Raw genomic sequence first — 13834 nt, 5'->3', positions numbered from 1 at the left:
CTATTAATTAAGAATAGAACTACTTTCGTTTTGAACATTAAAGGCCTATTATATAACATATTAATCATACGCTGCTATAGTTAAGCCTTTGTCAACTTGATTTTATTATGTAAAAGAGAAAAGCCTAAAAGAAAGGCTTCACAGATAAGATACACAATGTAGTTCGAAAAATGTTTAAATTTTACAATCAAAATATTTTAATTTTTGACACGTACAAAAATCCACACTTAACTAGCTGTTTGACCTTGTGTATAAAGATAAAAACACGGTGTATGCAAATGCTGTGGGTTTTTCTTTAAAATACAAGTATTTTATCATTTCATCGATTTAATGAAAAGGTCTGTAATTTTTCTATACAGAAAAACCATGGATCCTCATTCCAGTGCCCAGGATGTACCCCGATGTGACCTTTGTGAGACCACCATAGTACACAGCTACTGTGACTATTGTCATGTCAACCTCTGTAAGCCATGTGTAGTAGATCACATATCAGGGGAATATGAAAAACATAAAATAGTCCCTTTCCAGGATCGAAGATCAACCCTAATTTATCCGAAATGCGCCACGCATTCACACAAAAGTTGCAAATTTCAATGCCAAGATTGCAACAACATTTTTGTTTGTTCTTCCTGCATAGCATCTGAGCAACATGGGAGGCATAAATTTGTAGAAATTACAGAAGTTTACAAGACAAAAAAAGAAGTCATTAAAAAGGATGCACAAGAGTTAGAAAATCAGATTTCCCCTACATATGAAGAAATGGAGCTCCGTTTGGAAAATGAACTTGTTAACCTGGATGAAGGATATGAAAAACTTAAAAAAACAATGTCCAAACAAGGACAGCAATGGCACAGAGAAATCGACATCGTCATCAACAGAATGAAAACTGAAACTGAAGAGATAAAATTAAAACACAGAGATATTTTGAAGAAACACTTGGATGAAATCAGACAGATACATAGTCTCATAAAACAAACGTTACATGCCTTAAAAGAAATAGAGAAATCTACTGAAGTATCTCGTACCATTGAATACAGCTCTAAGACCAGAGAATTCAACAAGCGTCCAACCAGGGTTCAGGTGTCACTGCCAACATTCATTCCGAAACCAATAGACCGTGAGAGGCTGTATAGTTTGTTTGGACAGATCACCCCATTATCAACTGCTACAGGAGAAAATGTAATTTCACTTAACCAATCGACAAAATCAGTCGGAGAACTACTTGATGAACCGGAACTTGTTGCCACAATACAGACTGGGTTTAATGATTTACGCAGCATTACCTGTCTGAGTGATGACAGGATATGGATGAATGGAATGACCAATGAAATCAAATGCTTCTTTGAAGGTTCCCTACTTGAGACAATGAAAACAAAATCAGGGGAGCGACCCATCGATATAGCTGTAGAAAGGGATGGAACAATATTGTACTCTGCCAGTTCAACAGGAACAGTGAATAAAGTAAAGGATGAAAAGGTAGAAGAGTTTATTAGATTACAAGGATGGAAGTGTGGTATGCTTTGTATCGCCTCCACTGGTGATTTACTAGTTGACATGTTAAGTGATGATGGAATTCAGTCCAAAGTTGTCCGTTACGCGGGATCTACAGAAAAACAAACAATTCAGTTTGATGATGAAGGTAAACCTCTGTTCTCGGGGAATAATAAAGTAAAATATATCTCTAAGAGTAGAAACCATGACATCTGTGTAGCTGACAGTGAGGTTGGTGCAGTTGTGGTGGTTAGTCAGGACGGGAAACTCAAATGGAGATACACTGGTCATCCATCAGTTACCAAGAACGAACCATTCAAACCCTATGGTGTCACAACAGACAGTCAGAGTCGTATCCTGACAGCAGAGGGTGACAACCATTGTATCCACATTCTGGATCAGGACGGACAGTTTCTTCGTTACATTGATAACTGTGATCTTAAGAATCCTTTTGGTTTATGTGTGGACAATGATGACAATCTATTTGTATGTGAATATCACCGCGGTAATGTGAAGAAAATCAAATATTTAAAATAGACATCAACATTTGTGAAAAATGATGTAAAAGAAATAAAGTTGGTTTTTCTCGTGTATATTCGTTTTCAAAATCTTCTATAAAAATCTTTTTTATGTAATTTGGTTACACTAATATTCCTCTATACACATTATTTCCTTTTATCTCCTATTACTTACCTAGAATAATTTTCAATTTCTAATGTTACGCATACTAGTATCGTCGCACAACTCCTATATGAGAGCGAAAGCATTATTCATGCTTTATGCATTCAGGTATTACATTACCCTAACACGTAACATATCCATTGGGCGCAAAGATTTGTAGAAACGCGCATTGAAGAAATACCGATATGACAAGCACTGCACTGTTATGGAATATGGAATTTCCAATTGAAAACTAATCAAAACAGACTGAAATCAAGGCACACATATTTAATAAAAAAACGTTGATCACTGTAGAACATTACCCTGTGTCGCACTGCTATATCATCATACAAACCAAACAGGCACGTAGCGCAAGGGGGAGGGTGGCCCATTAACTTTTTTGACAACAATAAGCCTTTAAATATTGAAGTCAAGCTCCACATTTTCTAAACAGAATAGAATGGTCTTCCAAGTTGACATTGTTGTAAACAGATTCAAACAGAACAGATGCTTCGAGTCCCCCCCCCCCCCGCGCCCGAAATAGGAATAGCTGATATTTGTTGTAAATTAATGTCTTTTTTATTTCAACTTTGTTTGTCCAGGTTACTACATTAAAGTTTAAAAACTCAACGAATACAATTAAAACTTTATAAGTAGTTTTGACATCAATGATTTTTATATCTTTTAATTAATGTTACCCAATGATAATTAGACATATAATGTATGGCTAAGATCTTGAAGTTCCGACTAGTAAAAAGTTGGATATGGAAACTGTTCCAAAAACTTTAACCGATTGATGTTACGGCCGACACCATGGGTTTAGCTCCCGTCACCACTACCACCCCGATTTTGTCTCGATCTAAAAATAAGTCATACAAATTTGAGGTTATAAGGTGGTGAAAATATCATTAATAATAATGGATCGAACGACATAAGATTAATGTGTTGGCGGTCAGTATGCGTATGCGACAGCCCCCTTCCTCTTCCGGAAAAAAATTGAATTCGCACTCGGAATGCATGTTAAATTAAAATGCTTCCTAATTAAAAAGCTTCTTTGTAAAATTTTGATCGGAAGTGCTTTAAACATATTAAAATGAATTAAATCAGTATGCCGAGATAATTCACATAGATACGGGTGAGCATACTTGTCGTGTTGAAATGCATTAGAGTTGAAATGAAATATCCTGATAAAAAGATCGTTGGATGAAACCCAAAATCTCGCAGAACAATAAGTGTGTGGAGTTTTTCATGAAGTTATGAACTTTTGCAAATTATGCAATCAACTCAATCATATTTAGAAGTAATAACGAAATCTCTTTTTAATTAATATCAATTAATAATTCATCACATTTGTTGTAAAAGTCTCTTATACAACTTATTATACTGAAATATTTCCAGTCTGGTTTCCAATGCTCTATCCTTAAATATGAATTAATATAGCATATGCTGTGACTTTTGCATTAAATGGTATACACATGTGATTAACGCTTTTATGGATATAAACCTTAGATTTATGTTTAAAACGATTAATAAACAATTTATTTTTTCTATTTTAAGATATTAAGGAAAAAAATTAAATATATAGTAACGAAAATGAAAGCAGTCATTACTTCGGAAGGGAATTCGTGATTGTTGTTAAATGTGTCAAAATTTACTAGCTACATTCGGTCATAACATTTGAAAATAAATTACAATTTTTAACAGTGAATGTCACATTTTTCTTTAATTTGATGTTACACACCATTTGACTGGCTAATGTAGATAGAGGAACATATAGTTCCAATTGTACTAAATTGTTTGCCAATGAGGTTCTAATGGTAAATGGTAATGGTAAATGTTAAAACAAATTTATACTGAAAATAAGGATACACATAGAGATATAATTTAATAATATAATAAGATGGGGGGGGGGGATGTCACGTCACAAGCACTTGTTTCTGCGATAAAATTAACCCCCATAGTATAATAATAGCACAAATTTGATGAAGTCAAACAATTTGCAACAACAGTACAATAGGCAAAGACAATGCTCACAAAAGTTATAGAAAGCGAATCGACAAAGCAGATCTTTGTTGTATACCAGACATAAAGTACGTCACCAAATTTTGGATCATGTCAATTGTTTGTGTGATTTGAAAATCTGGGACATTGTGCACGATTACACCAAACCTGATACAGATTTCTTTCGTCAAATTCGTCTGGATCAAAACTTTCAAAATGTCTTGGTGCTTCAAAAGATTCCTAAAACGATAAACACACTTAAAGTAATTGCTTTGCAATTGCACAGAAATGATATGTTGGGCAGACGGGAAACCATGTTAAACAAAGACTGGATGACAGTGAAGTTTGAACAAATCTCTGAAAAAGAATTAAGTTTCATGGTACATTACTGCTTATTTGTTGATGACACAAAAGTTCTTCTATCCGTAGAAAATCCACCATCTTGACAATTTTTTGACATTTCCGACTCTAACGCAAAATGTGTTCTTGCGTATTCATGTTCAAATTCACCGTTTGGTCTTTGTTACTTAGTGGAGAGCATGGATAAAGTGTACATGTTTTTAGAGACCAATGTTGGACACTTACATATTGAAGTATATCTGATCATGTAATTTTCAATAAAATGGAAAGTATTCAACTCAAAAAACCCATGAAAGCACTTTCTCGTGGTTCAACATTAATACTCGGAGGAACCCTTTCCAAGAGAATGGTTTGTACGTCTGACTTTTCTGTCACACTTCATATAGACTTCAGCCGCAGACAATTTATTTCGACTTCATTTGATTCAAATTACCGCGCCTTCATTAGAATTAACATGAAGTGGTTGTAGACCAAGACAATGAAAATGTTTCTAAAAGGCTTTACACACAGGTACTCCACGTGGTCTGGCGTTTGATTTACAAGACACTATTTTCATTTGCGTGATGGGGAACAAACTGAGACGGCCGATAAGATATGGAGGAGGTGAGGGTAGGGACATTGATTTACCAGGAATTCAAAAGGCATACCATATTGTGCTTCATCCAACATGGGAAAAAGTTCTTATGCTGGACGATAATAAGAAATTTTGTGTTTACAAATTAGTGCGAATATACATGAATTGTTATTCACTATGTAGTGTTATGATGTACCTTTTGGATTCGAAAATGATACATGGCAAAGTGAAAAGCTCAGACCTTACAAAGAGCTAAATATTATTAGCTTAATATTGATATATTTTTTTGAAACTATGTGAATTTGTTAATTTAAAGCACATCAGATACCCGTTTAAAATGAAGAGTTATGTTAAAAATGAAATCCGTGATTGTGTGATACTATTGAGCAAATAATGTAACATGCCTTGTTCGATTGATCAGTGTCAATCATTGAAACTTAGGTTGAAATACAGGTTGAAAATGTTTATGATTAAATTGTTATCAAACATATGTCCTACTGTTTAGAGTGTGCTTATAACTGTGATAATTATTTCCACATACTGATAACACACATGGGATATCAAGCTACAAAGTCATGAACATTTGCGGTTGCCTAATTGTTGCTGATGTTGTATAAACCCCTTATCTGTAAAAAAAAAAAACCCACCATCAGCAACCCCCATAAATAATATTTGATTTTCATTTATTACCCCCCTCCCCCATAAAATGATTTCATGTAAATAGACTCACAACCAACGAATAAAAGGAGGTACATAATTATACACAATGCCTCCATTTTGTGACGTATTTCTTATTTTTCCTCCACCAAGCGCGCCACGGCTGTTCTGGGAAAGCTTTAATTTTATGCAGATCCGTAAATGCAATAAATTACTTGAGCAGACTTTCAGACATATATTTGATGAAAAGGAAATGAAATCATTTTTATTACCTCCCATAGATTTTTTTGTGGAATATGATTGTTATGCACCATGCCAATTTCCATATATCCTGTTTGAATGTTTGTTTCAGTTATATTAAATCATAAGTAAATATTTACATCTACACAGTATTATTCCTTCTATTTCTTATGAAAACTTATAGTTACTACATAGCTCTATAGAGACAGCCAGACTGAAATCTAGACCCCCGTTTTTCGATTGGTCGAAATCTACAGCGGCTAAAACTTACAAGAAATTGACAGGATCGAAATTGACACGCCCTGTTTATCGATTGTTTTAATTACATACAGCGACCTAGGAAATATCGCGAAATGCACGAAATAATCATGATGATGTTGGACTCAAAGTCTCACAGGAGACGAGTTGGTTGTTCTTTTCAGCTGATGTACTTACACACATTAACAGTACATTAGTGAATTATACTCACTTTTCATAATCAGTTTATTAACTAGTTAAAAGAAAGATGTAAATATAAACAATAAAATGCTTTCTTTGATGTTTCATGCAGGTTATGAAGGTAGCGATCATTGCAGGAAAAAAATTAAATAACCCGCTAACGCGGGTTAAGTATTTTTTCTGCAACCTAAATTTATTTCTCCAATAAATCACCATGCAAAGAAAGCATTTTATTGTTTATCAGTAACATATGTTATTACAGAAATACAAGGTAATACAATGGCACATCATGACTACCATTGATGAGGCGTCTTTGATTTTTAATAACTTGATATACATTTATCTATCCTATTTCATACTGAAAAATTATTGGAATGATCAGTTTGCTTCAAAATGACTTTGATATTACAATGTATATGTAAAAATGAGGAAAAGATCTTTTTTATTAAAAAGTAGGTGAGGGAGCTCTCTATATGTGTCTGCTAAAGAATTTTATTAGATTTCGAATGGAGGCAGTTCTTGTTAGGTAAATCAATAATGATAAATTAAACATCTGTTTACTGCTCCATACATTTTTCATACCGAAAGTAAAGACTAGCGCATCATCCATATCGTAGCAAGTGTTTCAGTTTGAGTATCATCCATAGATGGCTGAATCCAAACAAAAAGATCTTCCAGGTACCAATGACAAATTCCGGTGTCCTATATGTCTGGAGGAGGTAAGGAACCCCAAGTATTTGCCATGTTATCATACGTTTTGTAAATCCTGTATTCAGACCTACATTTCAAGTACGGCGGCGTGTAGCAGTGATAATTCTAAAACTATTCAGTGTCCCGTATGTAGGAAGTCCATCCAAGCTCCAAGTGATGACGCCTCCAGTGAAGAATGGGCCTGTAGTTTACCAGAAGATAAACTAATTCTGAGTATGTCTGTAAACTTTAATCAAAGTGAAAACCAGCTTTGCATGTTTTGTCAGCGAAACAATAAAACTGTTCAAGCAAAACATTGGTGTAAAACGTGTTCGGCAATTATATGTGACGATTGCAAATTCGTTCATTCATATGTCCCAATTCTAGAGAGTCATAGAATTGTGAGCCTTTCAGATGTGGAGGATTTGAAAAACAACATAGAGATAGATGAACCTTGTTTGGTTCACAAGGGGAAGTATGTTGAAGTATTCTGTCAAGACCATGACCAACTTTGTTGCAGCATATGCTTTGCCACCAAACACAGAACGTGTAAAACGGTGGAGTCCATTGATGATGTATCACTGGATATAGATCAAAACAGTTATAATATAACTCCTAAGTGTTTGAAATTTTTTTTGACGAAACTTGATGCTTTACAGGTTGAATATAAGAATGTGCTTGTAAATCTCAACGCGAAAAAGCAGGAAATCTTGACATGCACCGAAACAAAAGTAGAAGAAATAAAATCACTTCTAGACAAGGCCCACAACCAATGGATAAAGCAGTTCGAACAGAAGCATTCTGATGCTGTCGGTTATATTGAAATTGCATCAGATGAAGTAAAACGGCTTGCAACAACAATACAAGAGACTAACACTATGCTGCAAAGAGTTCTAGAAAACGGAACAACAAGGCAAGTATTTACTACTAGACACAAAATCCGACATCAAATCTTGGATCATGTCAATCATTTGCGTGATCTGAGCATCTGGGATTTAGTGCAGAGTTACAACCAACCTGACACAGATTTCCTACGTCAAATTTTAGAGGATCAACACTTTCAAAACGTCGAGGTGCTTGAAAAATCTGATTCAACATTAAACACATTGAGAGAATTCGCATCTGAATTGCACAGCAATGATATATTGCGCAGACGAAAAATCATGTCACAGAGAGACTGGATGTCGGTTAGATTTGAAAAACTTTCTGAAAGTAATCTACCTACATGGGTGTATTATGGCTTATTTGTAAATGACACAAAAGTACTTCTGTCCATCGAAAAACCGCCATCTTTACAGGTTTATGATGTTACCGACTCTAACGCAAAATGTATTCAAACATATCCATGTTCGACCACTCCGTTTGGTCTGTGTCTATCGGGAGAGAACATGGATAAAGTTTACGTTTCTTTTGAAAACCATGTCGATCATTATCAGATCGATATCTCTGATAGCGACTGTGTGATTTTGAAGAAGATGGAAACTTTTCAACTCAAAAAACATATGAAAGCCATTTCACGCGGCTCAACATTAATACTCTCGGCCAGCGATACAAAAAATATGATTTGTACGTCTGATTTTTCAGTCAAGCATAGTCAAAATAGTCAAAAGACTGGAGATCGTCCATTTATTGCGGCTTCATTCCATTCCAATCACCATGCCATTATTAGAGGCAATGAAGTTGTAGTTGCAGACCAAGACAGTAAAGATGTTTTTACGAATTTTGTAAACATATCAAATCCACGTGGTGTAGAGTTTGATTTGCAAGACAATATTTTCATTTGCACGATGACGAACAAACTGAGACAGATAAAATACGGAGGAGGTGAGAGTCGGAACATTGATTTGCCAGGGATTAAACAGTCTTACAATGTTGTACTTCACCCAACAGGGGAAAAAATTCTGATTCTGGGCTTCAATAAACAATTTTGTGTTTACAAAGTATTGTGAATGTAAATGAACCGTTGTTTGCTATGTAGTATTATGATGACCTTTTCGGAATAGAAAATGACATATACCACTTTCTTGAATATACTATCATTTAGCTACTGTGTGGATGTATTGCCACCGGAGTTTTCAAAAAGATGCAGACATTATGCACTCTGTTTGAACGACAGACTTGTTCAATGTGCATGCGAAGTAAAGCAGCACTGTCCGTGCAAAATAATACGGATACCTTGGAAATTCTTTCAAAGAATAAATGTATTTTGTATTTTTTTGATTGTTGTTTCCTTAATCCTAATTACAAACACTTTACTACAATGTGTAGTTCTTGCATTCTAAAGATCGGAAAGCAACCGACCGTAACTTTCTCAATCGGTATATATACCCCAGTGGTAGTAGAGGAGCGATTAAAACTAATATGGCGACCAAATGCTTTTATGAACAGTGGCATCGGAAGCAAATTGAAAGTGTGGGGGGGGGAGGCTAGACTAATAACCTTAGAAATCTTAACAAGCAAAAAAAAACCTAATTCCCAAAAATCATGAAAATCTTGTTCCAAAAATAATTCTTACATACAACCCCCCCCCCCCCCCAATTATGAAATTTATGAAATTCCTATTCCGTCGGGGGGTGGGTGGGTTGAATTTAGGAACAATTATGTTTGCTGCGAAAAAAAGTGGGGGGGGGGGGCTGAACCCTCTATGATGGTTAGGTCTAACTTTGCCCCCCCCCCCGTTCCAACGCCTATGATGATTTCACATCATCTTTAATATATGTCTTATTGTTCAAAGTTTGCTTATATCTGTAATTATTATTTCCACACACTGATAACACACACACGTGATATCAAGCTGCAAATCATTAATATTTGTGATTGCCTAATTGTTATTGATCATGTACAAACCCCTCATTTGTAAATTAGCACCTTCAGCAACCAATGAATATAATGAAATTTGATTTTCCTTCACTACCCCCTACCCCCAAAATTATCTCATGTAAGTAGACTCCTATCCTGCAACAACGAATATAAGGAGGTACATTGATTTATTTCCCCCCATTTTGTGACGTACTTCTTATTGTTCCTCCAGTGTTCCTCAGAGCCACGGCTATTCTGGGATATGCTAGCTTGTATTTATGCTGATCCGTAAACGTACATCAATGCACTTTTAATAGACTTGAGCAGACATTTAAGCATAGATTAGAGGCAAACGGAATGAAATAAAAAAAATTATTCGCTCGAATTATTTGTTTTAGAATATGATTGCTATGCATCATGAAAATTTTCTTACATCCTGTTTAAATATTTGTTTCATTTATTATAAATCATCAGAAAATAAAACGATTCTCAGGGATAAAATCAGTCAATTGATTTATTGTAGAAATATAATAAATGGTGCTGAAATGGCATACCATAGCTGACATTGACCGGGCACCTTACAATTAAAGGTTTTGTTGGAATTTAGTCAACCATATCTGTCTCCTTAAGAATAAAGAGTTCTGTATAAATATATAGTTAGCAATCAATTTCAAACTCTAAGATATCTTAATTTTTTTCTTCACTAAATAATAGTTTATGGTCAAAAATATCATTTTGAATTTTTTTAATGCAAATCTGAAAGTTATCGACCCACAATAAAAGGGGCGGGAGAAGTGAAAATAACGGAATGCATAAATATTATGTTCATGATTAGAAATGGGAGGCGTTTAGAGGGTGGTTTAAGTTCTTCCGAGGGCGCAGCAACATGTTTTCTATTGTCGCATTCATCAGCAATTATTTAAACAATAAAATGCTTATAAAATGCATAAATTCTGGATATGAAGGTAGCGACATTGCAGGAAAAATACATAACCCGCGTTAGCGGGTTATGTAAAATTTTTCCTGCAATGATCGCTGCCTTCATAACCCGCATGAATCATCAAAGAAAGCATTTTATTGTTTATATTAACATCTTTCTTTAACTAATTCATAAACTGATTATGAAAAGTTAGTAAAATTCACTAAATTACTATTTAAGTACGTTAGCTAAAAGAAACAGTCAAATCGTCTCCTGTGAGACTTTGAGTCTGGCATCGTCATGATCATTTCGTGCAGTCCGGGATTTTACTAAGGTCGCTGTAGGTTCAGACCAATCGATGAACAGGGCGTGTCAATTTCAGTCCTGTCACTTTCAGCCGCTGTAGATTTCGACCAATCGATAAATAGGGCGTGTAGATTTCAGTTTGGCTGTTCCTATAGAGCTATGAATTAACTATAAGTTTCCGTAAAAAATAGAGGAAATTATGCTTGGTAGATGTAAATATACCACAATTAATCATTAAAAACTTACATCTGATTCAATAAATGATACGCCTCCAGCGAAGAATGGGCCTGTAGTTTACCAGAAGATAAACTGATTTTAAGTATGTCTGTAGACTCAGATCGAGCTGAAAATAAGTGGTGTATGTTTTGCCAGAGAGAGGATAAAACTGTTCAAGCAAAGCATTGGTGCAAAACTTGTACCGCAACGATATGTGATGATTGCAAATCAATACACTCCTGTGTCCCGATTCTCGAGAGACATAAAATTGTAAGCCTTTCAGATGTCGGGGATTTGAAAAACAACATAGAGAGATAGAGGAACCTTGTATAGTTCACAAGGGGAAGTATATTGAAGTATTCTGTCAAGACCATGACCAACTTTGCTGCAGCATATGCTTTGCCACCAAACATAGAACGTGTAAAAAGGTGGAGTCTATCGATGATGTAGCATTGGAAATAGATGAAAGCAGTTGTAAAGTAACACCCTCATGTTTCAAAGATTTTTTAACGAAAATTGATGCTTTACAGGAGGAATACAATGATGTGCTTGCAAATCTAAACGCAAAAAAGCAGGAAATCTTGACATGCACCGAAACAAAGGTAGAGGAAATAAAATCCCTTATAGACAAAGCCCACAACCAATGGATGAAGCAGTTTGAACAGAAGCATTCTGATGCTGTCGGTTATATTGAAATTGCATCAGATGAAGTAAAACGGCTTGCAACAACAGTACAAGAGGCTAATACTTTAATGCAAAGGGTGTTGGAGAACGGGTCAACAAAGCAGATTTTTGTCACTAGACACAAGGTACGCCATCAAATCTTGGATCACGTCAAACGTTTGTGTGATTTGAAAACCGGGAACATTGTGCACGATTACACCCAACCTGATACAGATTTTCTTCGTCAAATTCTTGAGAAACAAAACTTTCAAAATGTTGAGGTGTTTGAAAAATCTGATACAACATTAATCACACTGAAAGAATTTGCTTCCAAATTGCACAGCAATGATATATTGCGCAGACAAGAAATCAAGGCACGGAAAGAATGGATGTCGGTCGAATTTGAAAAACTCTCTGAAATAATATTGCCTTGGATTGCGTATTATGGCTTATTTATAGATGATACAAAAGTACTTTTGTCCGTAGAAGATCCACCATCTCTGCAGATTTATGATATTACCGACTCTACGGCAAGATGTGATTACACATATCCATGTTCCACCACTCCATTTTGCCTTTGTTACTCAGGAGAAAGCATGGATAAAGTATTCGTATCTTTTACAACTCATATCGATCATTTTCAGATCGAACTCTCTGATAAAGTAATTTTGAAGAAGATGGAATCTATTCAACTTAAAACACATATGAAAGCAATTTCACGTGGGTCAACAATGATATTCTCAGGTAGTGATTCCGAAAAAATGATTTGTGCGCCAGATTTTTTAGTTAAGCACACTTCAAATAGCCCTAAGGCTGGAGACGTACCATTTATTTCTGCTTCATTTCATTCCAACCATTACGCCATAACTAGAGACAATCATGTTGTAGTTGCAGACCAAGCCAATAAGGAAGTTTATACGGTTATACACACTGGTAGACTACGTGGTCTGGCATTTGATTTACAAGACAATATTTTTATTTGCGTGATGGGGAACAAACTAAGGCAGATAAGACGCGGAGGAGGTGAGAGTCGGGACATTGATTTACCAGGGATTACACAGTCGTATAATGTTGTACTTCACCCAACAGGGGAAAAAATTCTGGTTCTGAACTACCTTAATAAATTTTGTATTTACAAAGTTTTGTGAATGAACACAATCTATTATTCACTACACTGTTTTAAAACCTACTGTTTATAATAGAAAATATCCTGATGACAAAATAAATCGAGCCGAATATAGAGCTCGGTAATAATACTTTTTTTAATGTGAGTTATCAACAGATAAATTTTTCATCTCGATTGTTAGAATTTAAGATAACTTAAATACGATGGAGCAATATGGTGTCATAAACTATATCATTATTTGTTTGATTGATCTCTGAATGAAGATTGAAGAATGTTTTGTTATTAAAGGTTTGTTTAAATATGTAGAGAGTGCTTATAAATGAAATGAGCTTGAACATAATAACCTCAGGGGCACACACGCATGCGCATGATAGCAACTGTGAAATCATTAACATTCCTGGTGACCTAAATTTCGTTGATTTTGTAGGTACCTTTTATCACCGATTACACCATCCATAGCAAATTATATTTTATTTTCGTTCATTATCCGTCAAAATGATTCTACCCATGATTTAAGTATATTTATCAAGCAATGCACAAAAATTCGCGCCAAAGATTTTCAATGATTTTACAATATCACACTACCATTTCAACTCTCATTTTAATAAAAATCATCAATTCAATGAAATATTTTTCGGGAAAAAAACCCACAAGAATACACAATATTTTATTTAGAAGATATGTAAAGATGATA

The 13834-nt window shown here is 35.0% G+C and overlaps 2 protein-coding genes and 2 pseudogenes across 2 annotated transcripts; all 4 read left to right on the top strand.

Moving 5' to 3' along the window:
* The first annotated feature begins 365 nt into the window (after positions 1-365).
* On the top strand, positions 366-2072 carry LOC128160686 (uncharacterized). The gene has a single exon (XM_052824047.1). It carries the CDS (start codon positions 367-369, stop codon positions 2026-2028), a length of 1662 nt encoding a protein of 553 aa, XP_052680007.1. The 5' UTR covers position 366; the 3' UTR covers positions 2029-2072.
* A 1900-nt stretch (positions 2073-3972) lies between these two features.
* On the top strand, positions 3973-5342 carry LOC128160754 (uncharacterized; annotated as a pseudogene).
* A 1679-nt stretch (positions 5343-7021) lies between these two features.
* LOC128160468 (E3 ubiquitin/ISG15 ligase TRIM25-like) lies at positions 7022-9121 on the top strand. The gene has a single exon (XM_052823797.1). It carries the CDS (start codon positions 7069-7071, stop codon positions 9058-9060), a length of 1992 nt encoding a protein of 663 aa, XP_052679757.1. The 5' UTR covers positions 7022-7068; the 3' UTR covers positions 9061-9121.
* A 2278-nt stretch (positions 9122-11399) lies between these two features.
* LOC128160753 (uncharacterized) lies at positions 11400-13427 on the top strand (annotated as a pseudogene).
* The last annotated feature ends 407 nt before the right edge of the window (positions 13428-13834 follow it).

Source organism: Crassostrea angulata, chromosome 8, assembly GCF_025612915.1.
Source record: "Crassostrea angulata isolate pt1a10 chromosome 8, ASM2561291v2, whole genome shotgun sequence".
Lineage (NCBI taxonomy): Eukaryota > Metazoa > Mollusca > Bivalvia > Ostreida > Ostreidae > Magallana > Magallana angulata.
The sequence above is the reverse complement of the archived record's forward strand: the minus strand, read 5'-3'. Positions and strand labels throughout refer to the sequence as shown.